Source organism: Scardinius erythrophthalmus (assembly GCF_964197995.2).
Source record: "Scardinius erythrophthalmus genome assembly, chromosome: 1".
Taxonomy (NCBI): domain Eukaryota; kingdom Metazoa; phylum Chordata; class Actinopteri; order Cypriniformes; family Leuciscidae; genus Scardinius; species Scardinius erythrophthalmus.
The window spans coordinates 3,957,306-3,968,030 of NC_138221.1; the positions used below are offsets into that span (position 1 = coordinate 3,957,306).

Consider the following 10,725-nt stretch of genomic DNA (forward strand, 5'->3'; position numbering starts at 1 on the left):
GTTGTGTTGACTAAACATTAGGCCTAATCCAAGTTTATAATTGTGTATCTTTAATTTGATGTTATACGATTTAATCTACACATTAAGTATAATTTCAATTGGTTACATATTTCTCATTCTTTAGACAGTTGTTGGAGGAGCAAGATGGTGTTGGAGGTGTTTGATGTTTTGTCAGATGAACCAGTCAGTACCAGTCATGTCAGTCCTCAACAGTACACAAAAGTTAAAGGAGTCTCAATCCTCTAATAGTGCAGTAACAGCCGTCATGCAATTGCTACACAGTTGATCTCACCCAGTCTGCAAAAACATTTACAGTGAGCTCACAGTCACACACATGACATGGTTTGTCTCTGTATAGTTCTGCCTGTGTAGTTGAAGTAATACCGTCTAATATGTAGGCTATTGAATGTAAACTGCGGCTGAACCCTAGTATGCTGCTGTTCTTGAATTCATAGTTATTGCTTAGCTTCAACACTAGTCTTTTTTTTTTTTCTTCGGTCTCGACTTGGTCTCGGTCTTGGTCTTGACTTGGTCTGTCTTGGTCTTGGTCTGTCTTGGTCTTGGTCTGTCTTGGTCTTGATACCCTCTGGTCTTGGTAGTGTCTTGGTCTCGGTTTAGGCGGTCTTGACTACAAGTCTAGTCTTATTCACCATAACCATATTATTAACTATAATCAACTAAATCAAATGCCTTGACATTCAATTATAAATGTTAAAAGCACACCTTTCAAGCTCAAATAATTGTTCAACACAAATCATGCAAATCTTAGCATCAATTCCATCAGATAAGCTGAAACACAATAATTACATTTTACAACTTCAAAGTTGATATTTTACATCAACATCATTTAAATAGTTAATGTTCACACCAGTTGCGTCTTCAAGCTTGAATTTGATCTGAATGTGTGAAAGTCTTTGTTAGTCAATGAGGAGATCTTCTCCAAACTCTTCTTCTTCTGTTGATATTTGCGGCAGACTAGACACGACAATGGCGTATTGCTGCCCTCCTCAGTTCATTTGAAGTATTACAGTTTTTCTCACTTGTTTACACACAAATACTGGTACTTGAGACACGATGAACACAACATGTAGCTCATGCCCCCCCCCCCCCCCACACACACACACACTTTTTCCAAAACTCTACACACAGTTCTCTGCACTTTTTCATGCAGAAAATCTCTTGTTTCACAAGGAACACACACTGCCTCATCACATGGGCAAACACCCGTCACACAGTTTTACAATCAACAATCAGAGCTTTAGCATAAAAGAGAGTTTTTTTTTTTTCAGTGTTCAACTGGTTCTTATAATTGTCTATTCATATGATGGTTTGTGTGTGCCATTTGAAAACAAAATACCATTTTGAGAAGAAATAACATTGTTTTGAATGTAGTTTTCTTTTGCAGGAGAATTGAGGGGTTTTGCTCATTGTGTGTGTGTGTGTGTGTGTGTGTGTGTGTGTGTGTGTGTGTGTGTGTGTGTGTGTGTGTGTGTGTGTGTGTGTGTGTGTGTTTTGAAAAGTAGAAAGCTAGCTAGGTAATGCTTGTCAGTACCATATACAGTACTCGATAGGTCCTCAAGATGGCGGCAGTCAACTGGAAAAAGAGCGGATGATGTAAGAGGTCACGTGACTGATATTCATGTATAGGCAACGTCAGCACATTGAAATTAGCAAGCCTCATTTGTTGAATGTGAAATGTGTCAAGAAGCTCAGGGCAAGTAATGAACTGGTGTTTGAGTTGATAAAGGAGTCTGGATCTGATATATTCTCAGGGCTGGAGAGAGTAAAGCAGAACGCTATAATCCATGTGTAGAAACTCTTCCAGAAGACATTGTCATTGTCATGGATGGTGGAGAACGTTTCAGTAGTAAACCAATTTTATTACTAATAATTTAATGATTTTATTTCTAGAATTGAACTGCATGCAGGAAACTCTAAAATGAGGAAGTGAAACTAACAGTAATGCAAAAGTAGAGCCTGTTCATTGAGTTCAGTCTGAAGCGTTGAGCGTAAGTGTGTTTGAGCCAGTGTGTGTCACATTATGTGCTGTTTAGTGTTGTTTTCATGGACTTTCAGGTTCTTGTCATTTGTCACATGTCTTTGTTCAGATTCCCGCCACTCATCTATCTCTGTTTCCAGTTATGTGTGTTTCTTTTTTTCTGTTTCATTCAACCAATAACTGATTTGATTGGTCACTTCCAGTTTTAAATGATTGTTGTCCAACTATTTTAGCTTTAATAAAAAACATTGTTTTGAACGGGAACTCACGCCTCTTGCCCTCTCTAAGTGGAACTTACTCGTGTGTCTTTATTTAGTTAAAGATAGTGTTTCCTCGTTATTTCGAGCTGGTGTAGTCGCTAAGAATCGAGCCACTTGCTACATGAGCAATAATGAAAAATACATTTGCACTGAAATCCACTCAGCAACACTTCTCAGAGTTTCATCTCAGGCTGTCAGATGAGAGGAAGTTAATAACCACAGGAGGAGATGATGATGTTTAAAGGAGGAGCTGTAACTATATATAATGAAGAGGAAGACTGACAGAAACAGAAAATGGCTGATAAGTGTGATCTGTGTCTGCTGGGACTGATCATTCTCTCTTCACTTCTCACAGGTAAAGAAATCTGTATTTTCTCTAAAGACATTTAGTGGAATTAGTCTGGAAAGAGTTCATTTGAACATGCTCAGTTTATTCTTGCACACATTCACGTTGTGATCTCAGAGTTGTGTATTGATACACACAGATCATACTGTATTATTCCTGATACTGGACATAGTGTCACTCAAACATCTGATGATGAAGAATTATCTTCATATTAAGAGTGTGTCAGTGATTTGAACAGCTCTCTGATAAAGACTAATAGTTTATTCTGGAGAGTGTGTTGTTTGAGAAAAAAAGACTATGTTTTCATTTATTATATCATAATGATCACTGAGATATACTGTGTTTCAGGAACCAGTGGAGTGGAAGATGATCATGTGTTCATCAGTTCTGGTGAAAATGTCTCTCTGTCCTGTAATAAAGCTCTTTCTGACTGCAAATCAACTACATGGACCTACTATAACAGATTCAGACATTCAGCAGAAGTTGAACTGATTACTGGAGGAATAAAGAATAAAGACTCAGAGAGACATGAGAGACTGAGTCTGGAGTCTGACTGCTCTCTGAACATCAAGAACGTCACAGGAGAAGATTATGGATTATACAGATGCAGACAATATGTGAATGGAGAACAACAAGGACCTGATGCTGATGTTTATCTGCGTGTTCTTCATGGTAAGTTTATGATTATGTGCTATTTAAAAAGGGCAGATTCTCCCTTTAAACTCAGATGATGATTGAAGAGTCTGTGATTTGTGTCTTGTGTTCAGTTTCAGTGTCTTCATCATCATCATCATCATCATCATCATCATCATCTTCTTCTTCTTCTTCTTCTTCTTTTTCTTCTTCATCATCATCATCATCATCATCATCATCATCATCATCTTCATCATCACAGACTGAGATCAGTCCAGGCCGCTCTGTGACTCTCTCCTGTCAGTTGTATTCATATGCTAGACGCTCCTGTGATTATTGGGCCCGTTATGAGGGAGTTGAGCTGTTGTGGGTGAATCAGGCTGGTGTTGATCTGAAGACAGACTCCAGATATCAGATATTATCATCATCAGATCGATATCACTGTATCATCCTCACTCTGACTACAACACTCCTGAATGAAGATGACAACAGAGAGTGGAGATGTCAGCTTACTCTCAGAAATCAACTCTTGACCTCAGTCAGATACACTGTCAAGTATTCAGGTGAGAAAACACTCTTTTCTGACAGATTTGTGAAAACTTCCACAGATTGGCTCTACTCTTTCTGATGGCTTCATACGTTTTGGAGTTGTAAAATATTAGTGGTCAAAGTCATAAACTGCATAACAATCCTTATAATCCCCAATATTGGCCTCCTACATGGGTCATACATGATATATTGCATAAATAAGACGAGTGTATTAAAGCCTAGTATGATCCATGTAGGAGGTCGGCTTTAGGAATTATAAGGCTTATGTCCTTCATTCAAGCTGAAGGTTTATTTGCAGAAGCTCAACTGTGTTTCACTCTCATATAAACCAGGAATAAATTATACAGTAACACAGTAATACAGTTATACAGTAATACAGTACAGTCTCTTCTCAACTACTGCCACTGTAAATTGTGATGATGAACACAAACTGCAGGTCATGATCGATATGAACATATGATGTTAATGTCCTACAGATGATGCGTCTGAACATTCATCTTCTGCAGATCCAGTCGCTTCACCAACACTGATTCCAGTCAGAAGCTCAAACTCTGAGAAGACATCAAGCCGAACTACAGCAGCAGCTCCTACACAAGGTTCATGATCACATGATCACTGTATAAATAGATTTATTTTCATTGTATTTGTAAATATTTGTATTTGATTTTCATCCAAACATTCATCCTTTACAGCTCCAGCTGATTCAACGACAGCAGCGAGTCCTTCTACACAAGATACATGATGATGATGATGATGAAGATGATGATGATGATGATGATGATGATGATGATGATGCTTTAAGCCGTTGATGATTTTATTCACAGAACAGTCTAACATAATTCTATAAAAAATATTAATGTTACCATATAGATATTTTACCTCACTGAAATATGTAAGAGTTGATTGACATCACATTCCAATCGTCATCTGTGCCGATGGCTTTTGTCTTTGTCTATAATTGCCCCAATCTGCCCTGTCCGTCTCTGACTCTGCTCGATCTCTTCTTCAGTCACAGTGATTTCTGGCGCTGCAGTCGCTGTTCTCCTTCTGGCTCTTCTCTGGCTGATCTGCAGAAAAAGAGCCGGTGAGTTATGAGGGAAACGCCTTTCTCAGAATTTTGAAGCCTTTAACTCAAAACCGTAGTGCCACTGCACACCGATAACAGTGCAGCGATCTGAGGTTTGTCAGTGGGAACTGCATGAATCTATGGCGAAGCGGCGTGTCTGCGGCAGCCAATCACGGCTCAGAGCCTGCAGAAGGGGGCGGGGCATCTGCCTATTAAAGCAGTTCATATCCGGCATAGGGATCAGTAGGCATGTCGCGATAATAAAATAACCGTCTGATCGCGATTATTTGATCTAACCGCGATTGTTTCAGGCAACCGTGATTATTGCGCGCTTTTATAGGCCTACGGCACAAGGGGGAGTCATGGACCGAAAGAAACAGACAAGCACTAATTAAGTTTTCCTGCAATATATTCAAAGTCATCTGAAGCCAGTCCATAGCTTAATGTTTGGGAGAAGTATATTTCCATAATTTAATTAAAGTTCGGAAAAACTCGTCTTCCCTCCCCTGCAGCTGTCAATCATTCTCCATTCAGCATTCAAACAGCGCGCCTCGCCATGTGATTGAATACTGGGATGAATTCAGCAATCGGGATGAATTCAGTTAGACTGTGCATGTAAACAATGAATGGCGACTGTAGAAGTAAAAGCCGAATCCAGAAAAGCCGAAAATTTTGGACAATCTCGACGGCCGGACATGTCTGGGAAAAAGAGGATGTTAACCCCTACTACTCATCTTTCTCCACAGAACAAGAGCCTGCTAGCTTAGCTTCCAAATAAAGATGGCTGACACTGTGTGTACATTCTGTGAGTGAGATCCCTCTATGGGTGGGTTGAAGACATGTGGGACAGCCCCTCCTACTGGCTGTAGTCTCTCGCCTCTGGCCAAAATTACATAAATCTCTCGTCTCAGGGGGATATGAGGGTGGAAAGCATGGTAATTCGAAAATACTACAGGTTTTTTACTAATACAAAGCTTAATGCTAAATCCTGAAGTATCCCTTTAATTAAATATGATTTCGCGAAATGAGCTGGTTTTATATACAGATGCCCCTCCCCCCCCCACGCCCCGCCCCGCCCCGCCCCGCCCCGCCCCGATTGGCTCACACAGACACGCTGCTTCGCCATAGGTTCATGCAGTTCCCACTGACGCGCTCAGATCGCTGCGCTGTTATTGCTCTGTAGTGGCGCTGCGGTTTTTAATTAAAGGTACAATATGCAAGAATTTTGCATTAAAATATCCCATAATCTCAAGGCCAGTGTTATATATTTTGTTAAGTTGATTACTTACAATATCCCAAATGTTTTCGACTCTTTTTAAATCGTGAGAAAATTGCAATTTTAACCGTCTGGGGTGTTTTTGGGGCCCTAGAGATGTTTTGACATGACCTGACATTTGTGCTTATTTCAGCTACTTACAACATACTATTGGCCAACATGTAATTTTGTTGTATTCAGCACAAACTCTGCTACAATAATATGTAAGCAAAATGGATGTACATGTTTGCATTTTATAGAAAAAAAATATTATGCGTGGTTTGTATGTTTTGGGAAAAACATTGTCACTGCAATAAGGCCATTTAACACATACTGAATAGTTGTCCACAAGACTTTGGAATTACTATTCTTGTAGGCTAGAATTTTTTCTACAAAATGATGTGAAAATCATTCTGACCACTCTTTCACAAACAACATAACGTTTTTAATTTTGCATGTCAGTTTTTGTGTCAGCACTGCTGTATGCGTCGGGCCATGAATATTAATGTGATTCACACCAGGGGTGTGACTAAAGACACTCCCCCCATGGCTAATGGGCCATCAAGGTGCTGTGAGGCAGCCTGAACAAAGAATGATGACCTAAGAATGATTCACTGATGAATAAAAAGTTAAAAAGAACAGCATTTATTCAAAATAGAAATCTTTTCTTACAATGGAAAGACTTAAAGTTATTACTAGCACTTAATACATCTTTTCCAAAAAATAAAGAAAAAAAGACCAAACTTTTGTTTTTTTTTTTGTTTGTTTTTTTTTGTTTGTAGGCTACTTTTATATTATGACGATGTAAACATAATTGTCACCGCGAGTAGTGAGTATAGTGACACGCAATGAACGGATCGTTCGCGAACGACACACGTCACTACTTTTCAAACATTTACACCTGTATTCACAAACATCTGTGCATAAGGCAGTATTGAAGCGTGTCATAGGCTAACCAAAACCAAACATTTATATAAAAATATAATGTAGACAGTATCACATATTTTACCGGAGGCTGAAATATATTTGCACTAAATCACATTATACCTAAGCAGATATTCACAAACAAGCTACATTACGCATAAGGAAATATTTTAGCATTATAATCAGTGTCATAAGCTAATCAAAACTGAGTGAAATATATATGAAGTATATACATTTAGCACTGAAAGGTTGCCTACCAGTCTAGTTCACATTTCAACATGTTTCTGTCTATTTATATATACATGTACGATATTAGGCTTAGTTCATGTTTTAACTCCAAACTCATTTCATTACATGCATTTTAATCTGGCATGACCAGTTTAACATGTCTTACCTTAAAAATCTTCTCATCTTCAAATCGCGTTCTTCTGAGGTAAATCCAAGGTAAACAGCACAGCACAAACACAGTCATCCAAACTCGATGAAAGCAGAGAGGAGTAAGTTACCGAAGTCTCTAATTCTTTGTTTTGAGGTGATGAGGGCGTTTACAGGTCTGCGTTTCTCCGCGTGGATCATTTGCATGTCAATCGCTCGTGCGCACGTGGGTGTGGTCACATTATAGTTAATTAGGATGCGTTTGAGAAACTGTACATGCCGCTGCTTTCTTATGGATTACTTAAACAAAGAATATTTGTTTTTTATATAATTTACATATTTTAAAAATAGAGACTCCAAGCGTTGTATAGACATGTGTTTTAAGTCTGTGTGACAAACATTCGCTGAGTTACAGGTCATTTTCTGTCGCGTTTCAGAATGAGTTTCACATTGAGAGAGACGGCAGAACGCGCATCATGTTTATTTTTCTTTATTTGGCGAAAAGCACAACACTTTGTTTTTATTATGAGTATGCACAAAAAAAATACACACTTAACAGGATCGATTGATGTATAACACAAGCATATAAGATAAAAATTAATATTAGTTTTTTTTTTGCACTGATAAGAAAAAAAACGATAGCCGACCTCAGGGGGTTAACCAAGGAAACGGGGCGTTAGAGCAGGGGGGAGCTGGGAGTCGCCGGTCAATTGCGTCATATCCGCGTTACCCTCGGTTTCCGCTCGAGCCTCGTACTGCGTGGAGTCTTGGACAAATGCGGAAGTTGTAGTTGTAGCGTCTATCAAGCAACAAACTAGCTTGTTTCGTGCAGTCGTTATGGAACACAATTATTCTTTACTGATTGCAGCTGGTTCTGTCGACAAAACATGCTTAATTTAATATTTTCCAAATGTAGCATTAGTTATGTTTATGTAAGGGGAAAGGGAAAGGGAAGTATTATTGCTTTAGGTTTGTGTTTAGTTTATTGACATTGTTTATCACGTCTGGTGTTTATGGCCATGTAAATAAACATAGCATGTGTTATACATAAAGATTAATCAGTATTTTGGCAAATGATGTGGGTATGTTCGAATGTACTTTTACAACAATTGTTTAGAACATGTAAAACTGCAGCGTTATCACAACAATGAATTCGACATACAGTAACATCTATGATAACCAATATAGTATTAAACCTTACTTTTCTTGCGGTTAATTCATTTTAATGAAATAAAAGTGTGATGAGGTTCAAGAGTCAGGAAGGAAGAAGACAGGGGTCGGCGTGACTGGGACTCGTACTTTATTAAAATAAAGCATAACAAACAAAAGTCGTGCACAACGCGCATTCACCGTGGCAACCGCGACGGCACAAAACAGTTAAAAAATGAGAGCTCGGATCCACCGGCTTTCTTTCTCTGCGTCCAATTTTCTCTTCAGTCTCTCTCGTTCCAGCGCGGCTTATAAGCGGTCTCTCCACGCGGATCACAGCAATAAGACACAGGTGTTCATCATTTGCACTTGACCTACTTGCGTCCCGCTCGTCTCTTCTCTCTCCCATTACAGACCGCGCTGAACCACGCCCCCATCAGAATGTCCCATCTGCTTTGATGTCGTTGATCTACTAGCCTCTGGTGTCTGAGAATCACCAACGAGTTTTTACAACAGTGTTGTCAAATATCTATTCCGAAGCTGTGGGGGGAGCTCTAGAGAGAAACCTGCGAGCAAAAAGCGAGAATACAGCGAAGAAATCCCGAAGCTACTGAGTGCTGCTTTAATGATTGAACAAAATCTTATTGCTAAGATTCTGTGTTTTGCACATGTGTGTTTGCTCATAAATACTCATATTTCATGAGGCACTTGTTTTCAGATAATAAAAGAGGGACTGGCGACTCTGCGGTGAGTTCAGTAATGCAGTGATTTAGATTTGATTAATGTCTTTAAAGCTCAATAAAGTGTCACTCATGCAGTTTAACTGTTTGTTCTGAAGGTCAAAGATGAGAATGATCATACAGGGACGTATGAGACGATCAACATGTCCATTCCTCCCGCTGCAAGAGCCAGTGTGAGTCCACTAAATCACCAAACATTACGTTCAATAATATGATTTACTAAAGGCTTTTGTGTTATTCTACATATCATAGTGAGAGATATGTCTGATGTGTGTGTTAAACTTGACTCTCTGCACTCGTTTGCATTGATGTTTAGGAGCAGACAGATGAAGTGACTTATTCTGAGGTCACTTCTTTCAATACAAAGCCTGTAAAATCACTCAGTGTGAGTAGATACCAGCACATGAGTTTGACTCTCAGATAAATGAAGCTCATGCTCTGATATTAATAATAATAATAATCGCTGGGGTTCAAACATTGATGGACAGAATCTGTGCTTTCAGGATCATGATGATACAGTGACTTATGCTGCCGTCAGAGGAAGAGGAGATCAACCGCAGGAAGAACTTTACGCCTCTGTGAACAAGAACAAGACCTTCACAAATCAACATGAATGATCCAGATCATGAGCTCCTCATATCAGGAGCAGATGGGAAGATTTCATCGCTCTGGGGTTTGGAGGAATTATATATGTGTGTGTGAACGAGCAGATATTTGTTGAATGTCCTGTGAATATGAATGAGGTTTATTGTGAATCATCATCTGGTCAGAGCACAGAATCTCATCTATATGATCACAGCTACAGTAAAGTTAGAGACTGAAGCCCTGATGTGTGTTCACACAGACCAGACTCAATCTAGCGTCTCACAAGCCTCTTCCATGAGTCGATAGTCGGTTTATCCGCTGGATTTCTGTCTGAAAACCTTCATCTTCATGCAGAAGCTCATGCTTAAATGATCCTCTTGCTTCAGCTTGTATATCAGCTGTTTCTTCTACAGAGAGACGTCCGTCTGAGAATTACATCAGTGTCTGCTTGCATTATATTGCTATAAAATATTCTAAAATTTGACATTGCAGTGTGTATATGTCATTGCAGTGTGTATATGTCACAATTAAATGTCAGATATGTCTCCTTCAGATATGTCTTTTTTTCCACTTGTCTTTTTTGAACACACACACATACACACACACACACACACACACACACACACACACACACACACACACACACACACACACCATTATATCATTAACACACGGAAACTCAAAAGGTCTTCAACACAACCAGTCAAAAAAATTTGAGTTCGGTTTAACTTGATAATATGTGACTGTTACAGTATAATTTAGATACTGTATATATAATAAAATATCATATTTATATTTCATATTATATTTTCATATATTTTGCATGAGAAAACATAATAGGCCT

General features: G+C 38.9%; 1 protein-coding gene across 6 annotated transcripts; it reads left to right on the forward strand.

Annotated features, from left to right (window-relative positions):
- The first annotated feature begins 1,735 nt into the window (after positions 1-1,735).
- LOC308698637 (uncharacterized protein) lies at positions 1,736-10,436 on the forward strand. 6 transcript variants are annotated; one of them, XR_014031084.1, is made up of 9 exons: positions 1,736-2,614; positions 2,954-3,277; positions 3,373-3,801; positions 4,264-4,383; positions 4,480-4,871; positions 9,275-9,303; positions 9,395-9,469; positions 9,613-9,681; positions 9,800-10,432. XR_014031084.1 is itself a non-coding variant. In XM_081378854.1 (7 exons), exons 1-7 carry the CDS (start codon positions 2,554-2,556, stop codon positions 9,911-9,913), a joined length of 747 nt encoding a protein of 248 aa, XP_081234980.1. In that variant the 5' UTR covers positions 2,550-2,553; the 3' UTR covers positions 9,914-10,436. The 6 variants fall into 6 exon arrangements, 1 of the variants encoding a protein (XP_081234980.1); XR_014031085.1 differs by having other exon boundaries at positions 1,987-2,614; positions 4,294-4,383; XR_014031086.1 differs by having other exon boundaries at positions 2,385-2,614; positions 9,619-9,681.
- The last annotated feature ends 289 nt before the right edge of the window (positions 10,437-10,725 follow it).

Coding starts and splice junctions, on each gene's coding strand:
- LOC308698637 (XM_081378854.1), top strand. CDS start 2,554: ATGGCTGATAAGTGTGATCTGTGTCTGCTGGGACTGATCATTCTCTCT. Junction 3,278..4,796: donor TTATCTGCGTGTTCTTCATG/GTAAGTTTATGA, acceptor TCTCTTCTTCAG/TCACAGTGATTTCTGGCGCT. Junction 9,682..9,799: donor AGCCTGTAAAATCACTCAGT/GTGAGTAGATAC, acceptor CTGTGCTTTCAG/GATCATGATGATACAGTGAC.